This window comes from Pipistrellus hanaki (genome assembly GCF_964339955.1).
Source record: "Pipistrellus hanaki genome assembly, chromosome: 1".
NCBI lineage: Eukaryota > Metazoa > Chordata > Mammalia > Chiroptera > Vespertilionidae > Pipistrellus > Pipistrellus hanaki.
The window spans coordinates 33,349,946-33,365,989 of NC_140503.1; the positions used below are offsets into that span (position 1 = coordinate 33,349,946).

General features: G+C 40.0%; 1 protein-coding gene and 1 long non-coding RNA gene across 3 annotated transcripts in view; one reads left to right on the forward strand and one right to left on the reverse strand.

The window, feature by feature from the left end:
- Window positions 1-1,894, reverse strand: part of ARID4A (AT-rich interaction domain 4A) — a 64,776-nt gene extending 62,882 nt beyond the window's left edge. Inside the window, exons 1-2 of one of the 2 annotated variants that reach the window (XM_084894783.1) lie at window positions 1,587-1,894; window positions 412-469 (exon numbers count right to left, since the gene is read on the reverse strand). In XM_084894783.1, coding sequence (XP_084750909.1) covers window positions 412-417 — 6 coding nt within the window. In that variant the 5' untranslated portion in view covers window positions 418-469; window positions 1,587-1,894. Of the gene's footprint in view, window positions 1-411; window positions 470-1,027; window positions 1,441-1,586 lie in introns of those variants that run through there. The other variant, XM_084894784.1, reaches the window with a different exon arrangement.
- A 296-nt stretch (window positions 1,895-2,190) lies between these two features.
- On the forward strand, window positions 2,191-15,985 carry LOC311628106. Its single transcript, XR_014795965.1, has 5 exons — window positions 2,191-2,357; window positions 3,953-4,103; window positions 4,455-4,520; window positions 6,139-6,219; window positions 14,629-15,985. It is a non-coding gene; the product is annotated as an uncharacterized lncRNA (long non-coding RNA).
- The last annotated feature ends 59 nt before the right edge of the window (window positions 15,986-16,044 follow it).

Below are 16,044 nucleotides of genomic sequence, written 5' to 3' on the forward strand. Positions count from 1 at the left end.
AATAAAAACTTCCCCAAAAAATCCCCCAAAGAACCAAAGCAGGACAAAAAAAGCTTTACTTCTGCAAAGGTCGCTGCCAACACAGGAAGTGTTTAAAAATACTAGCCCCATGGACAACAATGGGAAAGGCTGCAGCAGCCGTTCGCAAGTGCTGCTGCTGCTGCTGCTGCTGCTTCAGAGATGGGCCGAGCGGACTGCGATGAGACCACAAATGATCATTTCTCACCCATTCAACACGTCCTCCTTTTTCAGAAAGCGCTGCCCTGGTTGAGAAATCAATTCTTGAGTAGCCAATAGGTAAAAAAATAATAATAATAAAATAATAATAATAATGACATTCCACAGCACTGGCCTCCCGACAGGCAGCGTGTCCTGGGCACGAGGTTCAGAGCTGGTGCTGACTCCACTTACCTTCATTTTCCCTGGTGACCTATGGGGTTCCAGCTCCACCAGCTCCGTCCTCCCGTCGCTAGAGCCGCGCGGGGAGGAGAGAAAGACAAGCCAGAAATCAGTCTACACACACACACGGAGGGGGAACGACCCAGGAAAAGAAAGTAAACAGACGCCAGCGGGGAGGGGCAGGAGCCTCCGCCGGCCGCGGGATGGGAAGGTCCCCCCGGAGGGTCACTGGGACGCCGGAGCGGAGCGGGGCAGCGAGAGCCCCGCCGGCCGGCGCCCGCTCCGCCCCGGACTTCGCAGCGGCCCTCCGCGCCGCCCCCGCCTCGATCGCTACTTTGACCCGAAAAAAGCTCAACTCGATCCCGAGCACCGATCTCTCGGGAAGAGGACGGCGGGGCGCCGTGCGGGGCTGACCCGAGTCCCCGATAGGCGCGGCCGCCCGCCCGCCGGATACCCGACTTCGGCCCGCGCCCCGCCCCCGCCGCTCGGCCCCCCTCGGCCCGCCCCGGCCCGCGGTGGCGGCAGCGGAGTGTCACGGCGCCATTGCTCTCCTTCCTCCGCTCTGCACCATGTCAGTGGGGGGGGGGGGGGGGGGGGGGGGGGGGAAGAAGAAGAAGCGCTTCTTCACCGAAACGGGGCAAGGAGCCGAGGCCTTCCTTCAGCGGGAGGCGCGAGGGTGCGGGGATCCCCGCGGAGGAGGAGGAGGGGGCCGAGGGGGCGGAGAGGAGGAGGGAGGCGGCCCGGACAGTGTGGGAGGGGAGGGGAGCTCCTCCCCGCGCCCGCCTTAACTTTTTGTACCTCCCGGCCGGAGGGGTACCTGCCCGCGGCCCCCCGGGTCCCCGGGTCCGGCCGCCGACTCCACGGGGAAGGACGCGCCGCGGAGTTGGGTGGGGGCCGGCTTCCCGAAAGCAGTCCGCTCTGGACGGCGCTTGGAGCAAACTTAGCGGCGCGGCCAGCCCCACAGCCATTTTCCCGGGGCAGCGGCCGAGGCGGCGGCGGTCCCCGCACTTGCTGTCGCTGCTCCGCGACGCGCCCCTTCCCCAAGCGCCCGCCGCACCGCTAGCCCGCACCCCGGTCCCCACCTCCAAAGCTCCTAACTGCACCGGGACCCCGGGCGGCGGCGGCGGCGGCGGCGGCGGCAGCTGCTATGCTGCTGGGTACCCTCCACGTCCCTCCTCCCCACCTACCAACTGCGGGTCAAGTGCGCGCTGTCAGTGCCAGAGTCCTCCGCCCCTCGGGCCGCCGGGGCCCCCGGCTGGGCAGCACCACTCCCGGCCGCGGCGGCGGCGGCAGTTCCGCGCCCGGTTCCCCACTCTCCCAATTTACTGCCACAAGCCACCAAATAACAAGCTGTTGAGCAGACTCGCTCCTACACGGACTCTCATTGGCTGCTCATGACGCCCAAGAGCTTCCGATTGGCGCTCCCCCCCTTGCCGTCCTCATTGGATGGAGCTCTGAAACTTCACGGATTGGTGCGAAAAACAGCAGGTAGGACATCTGCCACTTCTGATTGGCCGTCCCCGAGGTCTAACGTTACTGGAGCACCAGGGATTGAGTAAGCCAGGGCCGCCACCGGATTGGCTGAAAGGACTCCGGATGTGCCTGACTGAGCACCGATTGGTACAGGGAGGGGGTCAGGAAGAGCGGTTCCGCGCGAGGATTGGCAGCGGAGTGTCCCATGGAAACCGAAACCCGAGCTGCGGCCGAGACTTGCAAGGGGGGGAGAGGGGGGAGGGGGCGGGGCAGGGCCTGCCCAAAGGCGCATGCGCGAAACCGACTTCTCGGCGCCATTTTGTCTGGGCAGCGGTGGCCGCGGGTCTATCGCATTTCATGTTTCTGGCGAGAGGACAGCGAAGTCTTTCTGCCGTAGATTCTTTTCGGTGCGGTACCCCGTCCGCGGTTCTCCCCAGAGACAGCACCTGGTGAAGGTCGGAGGAGTCGCTAGTCTGTTTAAAAAGGTCAGTTGGAAGCCGCGGTGGTCCGATCGCCTGGGGGATGGCGCAGCTCGAGCGGCGCCTGCACCGGAAGTGGAGGGGCCAGGGCAGCCATGGCTAAGTGCTCCCCGCCGCCGCCGCCGAGTGGGAAGTAGAAGGCGGGAGGAAAGGGGGCGAGGCTTCCTCTCCCGCCGCCCGAGGAGGAGGCGGAGGGGGAAGTCTTTCTCTGGGCTGGTCCTTGGGCTCCTCCGGAGAGCTGGATGGGCTTTCTGGGCTCTGCTGCTCTCCGAGCCGCTCCTCCCTCGGGGACGCGTGTTTCGGCCATCTGTCACACTCTGTGCTCCGGGCTCTGGGCGCCTCCCTAGTGAGGATGGGGGAAGGTCAGGTTCTTAGACACACAAGACAGGGTGCATGGGGACAGGTGTTTCCGCGTGCCCGTCGCGCGATGAGGCGCTCGGGTCGGAATGCGGGGAATTCACGTGCTCGATCTCCCCCGGCGCCGGCAGCTGCTGCACAAGGCTCAGGCGGTTTTGCAGGATCAGAAAACACCTCGGATCAAAGGGCCAGCGGAGGGGACCTTGTGCATGGCAGCCATTGGTGTAGGTCGCTTATCAAAATCTCTGTTTCGTTAAATGAAGCAAGAACACATTTGAAAGTGGTGGACTATTTCAATGGCGAGCTGTCATGAGGAATGACATCATTAGGGAAGTGGGAAATATCGTCCTTAATCCACGTTGACTAAATTCACTCCAGAGAGCAGTTCAAAGAAAGCCGGCTCAGTGTTTCACCCAGCACAGTGGTTTTGCTCGAAATTGCTAAGAAAGTGAAATAGATATTGGTGTTCCTGTTGAGTGACCCAGTGGCACCGATCTGGACAGCTTCTTAAATGATCGTGATAATACCGCCCCTGTTTTGAATACCATGGTTCAGTTTTAATAATTTATTGGGTATTGTTGGCAGTTGGTCTGAAGATATAGCAGGACCTCTCCGTGACACATATCCTGAAATGTTACTGAGGGGAGTCCTAATGTCTGTAAAAATGTTTAAAATTGGGGAGGCTGCCTGGAAAATTTTTCTATGGACCAAAACCCCCCCACAAACCATAAATAGCACAATGGAAGAATGGTAGTTGAAAACTGTTTTATTTGGTCAAGGGTTCAAATGAGTCTGTACAATTAGCTATTAGGTGTGATATTATTTATTTATTTATTTTTAAAATATATTTTATTGATTTTTTACAGAGAGGAAAGGAGACGGATAGAGAGTTAGAAACATCGATGAGAGAGAAACATCTATCAGCTGCCTCCTGCACACCTCCTACTGGGGATGTGCCCGCAACCAATGTACATGCCCTTGACCGGAATCGAACCTGGGACCTTTCAGTTCACAGGCTGAGGCTCTATCCACTGAGGCAAACCGGTTTCAGCAGGTGTGATATTTTATTTTTATTTTTTCCTGGTGTGGTATTTTAGAATGAAACATCAAAGTTAGGACATACTTATGAATTTGTCTATCCATTCATGTGATTCTCATTTCCGGATTTTTAAGTACTTAATATTTTTATCATGGACTAATATGAACTGTTTTATGATTTACAAGTGATTTTCTTTCTTCCTTAGGGAAATTATAACACTATGCTGTAATCACCTCTAATTTCACTACACAACTTTCAGCTGTTACTCTCCACATCTTAACACATAGTGGGCATTTGGAAATTACTAAAAAGCCAAAGGAAGAGCACCACACTCTTTGTATTCCCTCCACCAACAGGTAATTACAGTTTATACTAAACAAGGAATTTCACTTTTTCATTGGTTTTGTTTTACAAAATAAGAATCATTTCAGGCCGGGACCGGTTTGGCTCAGTGGATAGAGCGTCGGCCTGCGGACTGAAAGGTCCGGGTTCGATTCCGGTCAAGAGCATGTACCTTGGTTGCGGGTACATCCCCAGTAGGGGGTGTGCAAGAGGCAGCTGATTGATGATTCTCTCTCATCGATGTTTCTAACTCTCTGTCCCTCTCAATTCCTCTCTGTGTAAAATCAATAAAATATATTAAAAAAAAAAAAAAAAGAATCATTTCAGTCGTACTCATTTTGTCACCCATATTCTTTTCTTTATAGAAAGCATTGGGAACAGAAAATATGGTGACCTTAAAGCATTTTTATGGCTGCATAGTGTTCTGCAAGGTAGGTGCACAATAATTCATGTAACCTGATCTCTTGTTTCCTATTTCAGCAATGTGTCTGAATAGCTGTGTGTGTGTGTGTGTGTGTATTACAAGATTTTGGCTAAGAACTAACATCTGTGACTAAAATTTCTAGGCATCAAGATTTCCCTTCATATCCCTGATTATTTCTTCAGAATAAATTCCCGGAAGTGGAAATACAAGACCAAAGGGATTGTGTATTTAATGCCTTTAATCCTTGAACAGCTGTCCATCAAAAAGCATTTGCTCTTCCTGCACTTAGGTTATTTTTTGGTCGTCCTTTTGCTTTTTATTGCATTTTGTTTTTTTCTTTAGCTTTATTTATTTTTTTAATTTTCTCTCCTGGGTTTCTGTTTATTCAAGTATAATTATTACAGTCTTAAGTCACATATGTAGTAAAATTGGGAATTTTTGTTGGACCTTAGGAATAATTTCTTAAAGCTAATTTATTTTTTAACTCTAAAAATTAAGTGTGCAGTGAAACATTTTGCTACACAGAAGTGACATTTAGAGGTTGCTAAAACAAACAAGTTGTTTTGGTATATTTAGTTGAGTTTAACTAATTATTTTTATGACATAGTTAGTTGAGTTGAACTATTTTAGAGTTTCCTGTAACTTTTCCCTTTGTGAAAGCAGAATGCTATATTTCCTAAAGTTATCCATCCTTATGTGCATGCTCTGCTCGTGGTGATTTTGTCCCTTACAAGGAAGGACCCTTTGCATGCCTCTCATAACATGTACTTAGCAGTTGTTTGGCTCTTCTGGGTGTGAGACAGTATTTCCACAGGGAAGCAACAGAGGTTTTAATCACTCTTGTGTTTGCCTGTCAGAAACATGATAGATGCTCTGTTATCATTTCTTATGAATCTCTAGGCACTTTTATATACAAAATATGTAAAATAAGCTAATTTAGATTTTCTTTAACCGTAATTCTTTCATGATGTTCCACTGATGCTGTCTTAACCTTCAAAAGATTTTTGATGCTCCAAATTTTTTATTTAATGCTGAATTTGTAATTGCTAATATGTGGATTTAGAGAACTCTTAAGAACAGTTATTCAGGATTTTGTTTTCTCCATTAAAAAAAAAAAAGATTTTATGATCTCTTAATGGAAGGCAACTAACTAAATAGTCACTTACTAGACTATCTCTTAGGTATGAATGAAAGAAAATTGTAATGGTTTTTAACCTATTTCAACAGGCCCCAATTAATAAAATAATGTTTTCTATAAAATCACAATTGCCAACTTTTTAATAATGTTTCTATTGATGAAAAGCTTTTGTGAAAGCAAAATGTTATATTTTTTTGGCCAGAGGATTCAATGAGGCTATATAATTATCTTCCCAATGTATTTAAGACTGAAATCACAAATTTAGAACATCCATATGGATTTGTTTACCCATTCACATAGATTGCATTTCTGGATTCTTAATCACAGAACACTGAATATTTTCATGATTTTTTTTTTTTTTAACAGTGGTAAAGTAAATGAGATCTTGTCCTTAAAAATGTTTAGAAGTGAAGAAATATTTTGTGTGTGTGTTTAATGGAAATTTTAAAACTTTTTGTGTTCTGAGTGTGTGGCCTTTGTCTTCTAGCTTCATTTTGTGGAAAAATGAAGGAAGGCATTCCAGTTTTTAAATACCTAGATTTGCTACCTGTTGAAAATTATGTTTCTGGTAAGCAATTTCACTTAACTATTCTTTAGTAATCAAGATTAGTCATGTTACTGTTACATATATTTCTTTTGAAAAGTGTAGGATTTGTTTCACTGTACAGTTGTTTCTGTAAATGTCTTATCTAGAGAAGTAGAACATTACTGTGTTGAATGAATCTGCTTGATGAGTGTGGTGCTTTACAAAATTTGCTTATTTGTTACCAAAGTAACCTTTTCAATTTCTATCTGATCTTTTGCCCTATTAGATGTTACTGGTGATTTTATGGACACATGGAATCATTGATATTAGTTTTCTTTCATTTATTATTCAAACTAGAATGACAGCATATTTTAGGATTTGGATTCAAGCTGACCTAGGTTACCTAGTGGCATTTCTACATGGTGAGAAGTTTACTTTCAGTAAACGAAAGAAAATTAAACATGTGAAAGCTAAGTAAAAAGTAGTTATTTCAGAAGATTCAATTTAGATAAATTTTTTAAAGATTTAAAACATGGCAGTTCAGTCAATCTAATTGCTTATGAGGACAAATTGATAATACTGAGCAGAAAGAAATTCACTAGTGATTGTTGAAGACTTCTCAAAGTTAGTGAGATTTAATACATTAAAGTAGAAAAAAGGAAGAAGACATTCTAAGTGGATGGGAGGTAGTGACTGAGAATACAATTATGTCAGGAAAGCTATATTTGGGACAGTGAGTAAACCACTTTGGAGAAGATGGCTGGCTAAAGATTACATTGGGAAAATTGTTTAAGGCCATCAGAATTATAGCAGGTGCTTGTCCTCTCTACAGGTTTTGGAACCTGTATAGAGCATTGAAAGCTGGGTTGTGGGCAGAAAGTGATTAATTTTTGTTTTCAGATTTTACAAATCAATGAAACTAAAATGAATCATATTTAATCCTACCCCAATATTTAATTCTAAAAGTTTTTTGGTTTTTTTTTCCTGGTCTGTACACATATTCTTTCTTTAGTCTTAGAATACTTTTTCACTTTTTCCTTTAACATTCAACATGACTATGCAGTCTCTGTAATAATTTTAATATCTGAAAATATTCCATCAAATTATTTTACTTTTAACTTTATTTTCCTGTTGCCTGTCTATATTTAGGTTTCTAGTTCTTCAAGATTGTGCTCTAATTATCATCTATGTGCATACAATATTTTCTGTCTTTTGACTTTGAGGATTGATTTAAAAGGTCATTGTATGAATATTTTTAAGACTCTTGAAAGATTGCCATGTTCTTTTCCAAAAGAGCTATAATTTACTCAGCATTCCTGTGAGTTTAGTTGTCAGCTTTGGGTAGTCTATAATTATAATTGTTTTTGCTAATTTAATAGGTGAAAAGTCTATTAAATTCTCTTTTTCTTTGTAATGTTTTTGTTGTTAACTAGTGAGGTTTGATTTTTACTTACTGATTATCAGACTATTTAAGACTTCTGTCCCTTTATGTAGTAGAGCCTTGATATTTTTTTTTATATCTTTTGAGTGTATTAAATACTATTTACGCCGAAACCGGTTTGGCTCAGTGGATAGAGGTCGGTCTGTGGACTGAAAGGTCCCAGGATCGATTCCAGTCAAGGGCATGTGCATTGGTTACAGGCACATCCCCGGTGGGGGGTGTGCAGGAGGCAGCTGGTCGATGTTTCTTAGCTCTCTATCCTTCTTCCTCTCTGTGAAAAATCAATAAAAATATATTTAAAAAAAATACTTTTTAGTAGTAATTTGCTGCAGATAATTTTCCATGTAGACTTCCCTTTTAATTTTTAGGGTTTTTAAAAAAATATATTTTATTGATTTTTATAGAAAGGAAGAGAGAGGGATCAAGAGCTAGAAATGTCGATGAGAGAGAAACATCAACCAGCTGCCTCTTGCACACCCCCTACTGGGAATGTGCCACAACCAATGTACATGCCCTTGAGCGGAATCGAACCTGGGACCTTTCAGTCCACAGACCAACGCTCTACCACTGAGCCAAACCGGTTTCGGCACTAATTTTAGTTATTTTTGTTGAAGGTTTTTTTTTAACAGACACAGAAGGCTAAGGTGTACACAAAATGTATTATTAGAAAATTATTTGGATACAGTGTCCAAGGTAACTAAAGAAATAACACAAGAATTGGAGGAAGGGAGATAATTAAGATAATGTTGCAGTTGTGTCAACCTAAAATGAAACTAGACTAAAACCTGGAGAAATAGGAAGGATCCGGTGAGCAAGAGAAAGAGTTGACAGCATTTGATCTGTAATTATTATAAAAGTAAAGAAGGAAGAAAAAACACTCAAGATTTTAAAGAGCAGCCGGCACCGGTTTGGCTCAGTGGATAGAGCGTCGGCCTGCGGACTGAAAGGTCCCGGGTTCGATTCCGGTCAAGGGCATGTACCTTGGTTGCGGGCACATCCCCAGTAGGGGGTGTGCAAGAGGCAGCTGGTCGATGATTCTCTCTCATCGACGTTTCTAACTCTCTATCCCTCTGTGAAAAATCAATAATATATATAAAAGATTTTAAAGAGCAGGGAGTAGATTGTACCATTAACTAATTTGGAAGGTCTCTCCTGAAAGATGAAATAATTTTTAAACATGCAAGTTTGAGCTTGGATTATTCAGTAAGCATCTATTCTTCCTTTTCTCCAAATGCCTATGAGATTCCTAATTGGGTCAAGATATATGATGGACCTTGATACTGCTTTCTGTACTTTGACTTTCAATTTTAGTCTTTAGACTTTGGTTGTTTTATCAGAGCTTTCTTATTTCTGAGTTTGAAAGTCAATTACAAAAGTTAAAGTAGAGTAATAGTAAAATAAGTGCAGAGAAACCAGGTGATTCTCAAACTAAATTAAAAGGTTAGTTTTTCATGATTGAAAACAACAATAGTGTTAAATGAGCATCTTGTAAAATACGTGGATACTTTTTTAAAGAGCTATTCAGATACATGGGTTGACGGATCTTTTCTCTTCCTCCATGGACTAAGTTTGGTGTGTTTTATTTTTATTTTAACAAAATATGGAAAAGAAACCTAATTCTGTGAAACATGAATGTTTAGTCAATATTCTTTGAATATATGACATCTTAGTAAAGATGTTAGTTGTCTTATTTTTTGGGAAGCACTTTTAACAGATGAAATTTAAGTGTTCAATTTAAGGAAGGACTTTGGCAATTAGACGTGAAAATATGGAATAGACTAACTTTGAGTGTTCTTCAAAAAGAAGAGCCTAGCCAGCTGGCGTGCCTAAGTGGTTGAGTGTCGACCTGTGAACCAGGAGGTCACTTTTTGATTCCTGGTCAGGGCACATGGTAGGCTCAATCCCAAGTGGGTGGCATGCAGGAGGCAGCTAATCAATGATTCTCTCTCATCATTGTTTCTCTTATATTCCTTCCTCTCTGAAATCAATAAACCATATATATATATATATATATTTTAAGAGCCTAATTTAACCAATTAATATCTCATGATCCTTCCCCCCACCCCCTTTTTTCCTAGGACTTTAAAAAATGTTTTCTGCTATTTAGCAAGGAAAATATTACAATTTTGTTTTAGGGAAGAAAAAAAAAACAACCTTTTTTCTTCTTCTTTTTTATTTGGCTTTTTCATCTGTTTTTATAAAACCAAATTTTTGAGGTTAGTATATGGCCTTATGAACTTTGGGCTACTTTATCACATATATCAAGATTTACCTCATTTAAATAATTAGGTATAAAAAAGTTTCCCCATCATAATGCTAGCTTTGAGTTACAAAGATATAACCTATTTATAAGTTGAGGAAAAAGTAATACATTCAGAAAGATACAACATTTGTGCATTAATTTCAGCATTAGTTTGTAATGACTGATATGTGTATGTTTTAATTGCTTCTCTTACATTAACCCCTTTTCTTGGGTACCTCTTATTTTCAAAGGTTACATCATTTGATTTATGGATATAAATCTTCTCCATTAGAACGATAGCTTTAAAAATCATTCAGGGATAGCAAAGAAGATACTTCCAGCTTTAGAATGTGTAGGTGTGGTCAGGTTTTTATTGGAAGGGGTAGTGTAGAGCAGATTTCTTAACCTCTCTGTTTCATCTCTAAAATGGGGATAATAACATAACTGACCTGATAGGATTGGGATTAGTATTAAATGAACTAGACATGTGAAGTGTTTAGAATGATGCTAAGTATTTAGGAAGCACTCAGATATTAACTATTGTTGTGGTTAGTGTGTATAAAGATGTTAAATAGTGTGTCATTCAAAGAACGTTTCAGAAGAATACTTTATTATATTTGTGTGCAGAAATAAAGCATCTAGACTCTGCCTCCCATTCAGTAGCTTTCCAAAAGTCATCACAACCTCTCTTCATACTTTACTTCTCTTTAGGTATCATTTGCTCTTGTCACATGAAGGCTATCATGTCTCCCCTCCACACACTCTGTGTTTTCCCAGCTCTTTTTTATTTTTATTTTTTTAATCCTCAATCAAAGATATGCTTGAAGAGAGGAAGAAGGGGAGAGAAAAATGTTGATCAGTTTTATGTGTGCAAATGCAAGTGAAAATGTTGCTCTCCATACGTGCCCCAACCAGGGATTGAACCCACAACCCAGGTATTTGGCCTGTCAGGGATCTTTAGGTGCACAGGGCTACACTCAATTGAGCCAGTCTGGATGGGTCCAGCTATTAGTTTTCACTCATACTTTTCCCACTAGGAATGTGGGAAAAGTATGAGTGAAAATGGAATGTTGCCCTATTAACACCTGGTCAAACGCTACTTTTTAAGTGAAGCTTTCCATGATACCTTTGTAACTGTGGTGGTAATCTGTCCCTATGAATTTTATATTTCCTCTTATAAGATTCCTGCCACTTTCTATGTTGCATTTCAATTTTGTTCATTTTTTTAAACCATTTTTTTTTTTACATGTTCTTTACTAAGTGATAGCATTCTTACAGGCAGATAACTATACCTTATTCATCTTTGTAGGTTTAAACCTATCACAGGCCTTGGCACTTCGTAGGCCCTATATATATGGAGTGAAAGTTTTAAAAGGTATAGCAAGCTAAAAGATGATATTCAGTGGGCAAATGTGTGCAAGCGAAAATGTGCTTTATCAGTGTTTGTACACCAGGAACATCTTGCCTGGTCAGTTACTAAAAATGAGATCACTTGAGGCTTTAGGAATTGGGTCAGATTCAAGAACATGTAAGGAGCAGAACATAATGGCTACTATCCACAGGTCAAGAATTTTCGTGTGTGTGTGTGTGTGTGTGTGTGTGTGTGTGTGTGTCGCTTTTTAAAAAAATAGTATGTCTAACTACCAAAGGGATTGTTTTCTGATAGTAACTGGTTTTTCATAGATCACTAATCTTTTCACCAGTGTTCTAGATTTGTGAAGTTTGGCTAGAACTCAAAGTACATTTGCTGCCAATAACTGGCTCAATTAGTTATTGAACTCATATTCTCAGTGTACAAGCACATTTTCTTATCATGGTGCCATAATGTCTCTAGGCAGGAAAGTAAGGATACTCTGAGAATAGGAACTGGGTGAGAGATGTTATGAAAACATATATTTATCTTTGTTTACTATACTATTGATAGGGTCTTGGCCTCTAGAAGAAATGGGAATAGTACGAAATAGGGAGATAAGTTAAAATACCTGGCTCATAGTAGGCAGGCATAGAGCTAACAGTAATTATGTGCTCGGCTTAATAATTCTCAGAACTTTTACAGTATGTCAGTGTGATGTCAGATTGCATAAATATCTTAATAAAGAAAACACTGTATTTGAAAACATGTTTTGTGCTATAATCATAAGCCTGCTTTCATTGGTTGTGACCTGGGATACATTACTCTGCCTGACTATATCCTACCTACTTCAGTGTTTTATTTAACAAGTGTTGTAAATGCTTTCATTGGCTAGTAAAACAGATATTTGAAATAATAGCAGGTTCATTGATTCATTTCACTGGAGTGAAGTTTCTATAAGTGGAGGAGGGTAGCTAGAGGATGTCATAGGGGAAGGATTCTTTCCCCCCCGCCTTTGGTTGGCTTATGGTATATTTGGTAGTGTGTTACTGAATCTGCTAATCCTAATGTACCACTTAGAAATTTATATTCATTTTTATTTTTTAGTTGTTTTCCTCAAATCTTATGGCAAGCACAAACAAAAGAAATTCCCCTAAGTACTTCCCACACACCAAACCAGAAGGGTTTTTTGTTTTGTTTTGTTTTGTTTTTTAATCTTTGTATTTCTTAGTCTTTATATATGTAGTCATAAAACTGCTTTCAGTGTTTGTGTAATTTTGATGGCTTAGGACTGGGAAGGAGAGGTTTATATGAAGAAACATAACAAAAAGAAAAGCCATCTTCCTGTTTCTTACTCCTCTATATATCATGTGATAATGTCTCTAAGGCCTTTAAAATGTAAGGGAACGTTGGTAACCACCGCATATTTTTTCTGTTTTCCTCTCAAATGTGAAGTTCTGCATTTTATTACTCTATCACAGAGAATTAGTCTGCTACCAGTAAATATGTAAGCCACAAAACTTGCTTCTCTATGCTGCCAAGTACTTCCTGTTTTGTCAGATTTCCATTTAGGGGAAAGAGCCTGAATTTCATGTTTAAAGCCTCTCTCCTGAAATTCCGTTTGGAAGCTGTCCAAATATCGAGATTGGGGGTAGGAATGGCACATCCTGTCTACATTTGAAGACATTTGTCAGCTTCATTTGGCTTTGTTTTATGAAAGAAAGGGTTGCCAGGAAAAGAAACTCTTGTTAGAAATACAATAATTAGCGTATGACTTGCTAACGCTGTAGCTTGCCTTTAGGCTTTCCATATCAAACGTGTTTCAGTTTGTGAATGAATCATTACATAGCCTGTGAAGGAAGAATATGTTCATTTCTAGTACACTTTTCTCTACAAATATGTAAAACTGCATTTGGCCACATGTACTCTGTTTTCAGTAGGGACAGATGAAATGTCAAGTGATGATTTGAATAGAAATGGACTAAGTTGTAAATATAGAACGTCTTTTGGGGAAAGGTTGCAGTAAATGATTTAAAGACTCTTGCCATTAAAATAGTGATTAAACAGAACATTTAGTTATAAATGATGAATTGTCATGTTTTTGTTTTATGAACTAAACTAATTAGCTAAGAGAATGTGTCAGTACAACATAACTTTCAATGTAAACTTTAATCCCCTCCTATTGCTGATAAGGAAATCTTGTGTTGAGGGGATTTTGCAGTCATAGAACCAAGCATTTCTATAAAATTTTCTTTGACCAATTTAGCCTAGCCAGCCTTAAGTCAGCTATTTTTCTCTTTTTTGAACTGTCACTAAAATAAGGAATTTTTTTAATCTCTGACTACTTATGTGATTTCTTATGCAGTTTTAATGGTATATAATCCTCATTTTATAGAGGAGGAAAGAAGTAACTTGCCCAAGGTGACATTAAAAGACAAAGCCAGTTTGAAACGTATCTGGCTTTAATTACGATGTTACTTTTATTATGAAATTGTTGTGGTTACAATTATCCTTTGAACAATGGTGACAGAAAGGAAGCCCTAACTTCTTTTAACTAGAAAAATCATGCTTTTATAAAAGAATTTATTCTTCCCTGGCCAATATGGCTTAGTTAGTTGACTGTTAGGCTATGCACATGTTTGTCAGGGCACACTTTTAAGTATATTCTTGATTATTTCAGAGAGGGAGAGAGAGAACCGTCAATGATGAGATAGGACTATTTCATTGTATGTATGTACCACAGCTTTTTTATCTCCTCATCTACTGATGGGCACTTGAGCTACTCCCATATCTTGGCTCTTGTAAATAATGCTGCAGTGAACAGGGGAGTGCATATATTCTTTCTAATTGGTTTTGATTTCCTTTCAATATATACCCAAAATTGGTATACCTTATGCTGTAGTTCTCTAGTATGAATTATTTCCAATTTTAAAAACGTGTACCATCAGCATTTGAATGCCTGCTGTGTGCTCACTGGTTAGGAGGAAAAACATGTTTTCTTTTCTTGAACAACTCCCATCTCTGGGAGGGATAGTGAACACCGTAATAGATGCACAAACATGGCAGTGGTAGAACAAAAGCTTTTACTTTGTTAGGATCGAGTACTTTTACTTCATGTTTTGGAGTTCCTTTTTCTTTACTTTTTAAGTAATTTGACAATTATTTAGTGGGAACGGAAATCATTTCAGAAGGCTTTCTTTGGCTGGTGGTCTGGTTCCTTAGGAAAGACCACTTCAGAAATAGCCTATACATGGTGAATTCAATATAGATAAGTAGATATTTTTACAAAATGAGAAAGGAAATGTTAATTTGTCATCTTAATTTGCTCTTCAAGTCTTAATTTGAAGAGTATTTTGTTTCAGTCAGTTAAGTGTATTGATGACCTGTACAATGTGATCGCTCTCATTTATTTTTTAGGTCCCTTTATGAATGATAAAACATAAAAGCAAACGGATTATCAGATAAGTGCTTTTATAGTTTAATTACACTTTATTATTTGAAATCTCTAAACCAAAACTTGATTCTTTAAAACATTTTTCACTTTTCTTTTTTCAGGTGCCAGCATCAAGGTTTACAGTAATCAAGGTACTTAGTCTTTTCTGAAAATAAATTTGTAGTCTTGTACAAAATAAAATATATAAGCTTTTTTTCTCAGAGGCTAATCTATCTCAATGGTGCGATACATAGTGACCCTACAATTGAATCTAAATTATTGAGCCTATATAAATATATGTATGAAACTCAATTGTTTTCCTTCCATAAATAGCGAAAGTGCTGGATGTACCTGCTTAAATATTTTTAGGTTTGTTGTTAAGGCATCCATACTATTTTTCGGTGGCTCAGCTGCTCAAATATAGGTTTCTTTAGAATTACTTTTTTTAAAAGGGTTTTTAGCTATACTGATATGAATAAGAACACATGTACTCATAGAACAGTAATAGGAAGTCCATGTCCTATACTTACTTTGGAAGTTTGGAAAATTAAAGAATGGCCATAGATTGGCTTGGGAATAGTCAGATTATTATGTCTCTCTCACTAGATCCAATTTAATATTGTTTAGATGTTTGGCCAACGCCAACAGTGCTGTCAATTCTGAAATAAATGTATGAGTTATAAAATTAACAAATAATTTTATATAAAAGAAGCCATGGCAATGACATTGGTTTTGGCTTGTTTGTATAGTGGTTAGCTATTCAAGTATAATGATTTGCTATTTGAACTACACAGATGTTCAAAGTCCAGCAATATCCTGCTGCTAAACTCAGTGACTAGATTCCTACCTAGCATGACAGTTGAATGGAGTGATACTGACATGAGCCCAATAAAAGGTGTGTAACCTGGATACTTGGCCTGAGTGAGTTCACATTGTTTCTTCTTGCTGTGAATGCTACTGTTCAGGTTATGACAGTTATTCTTTTTATAGGGCACAATTCTGACTATTCCTCACAAACGATTCAGCTTACAAAGCATTTCACAAATATTCTCATTCATTTTTTTTATATTAACTTTATAGGTTGAGAAATTTCTTATGTGACAGAATAGCAATTTGTGGGTACTTAAATCCACTCCAATATATTCTTGACTCTCCTGTTGTATGTGTACACCTAAAGGTTAAAAGTGGCTGATGACCAACAGCCATTTCACTAAATACAAAACTGGGCAATGGCATCAATTAATTTGCCTACTATCTTGATAGGTACTTTTTATACTTGATCTTAGCCAAACAGCCTAGAAGCAATAGTAGGTACTTTTTAAATATGATTCCAAAACCTTTATTTGCAGGATTTTAACTTAAGAAATTTTTAAATAGGCATAAATCTACAATTTAATATT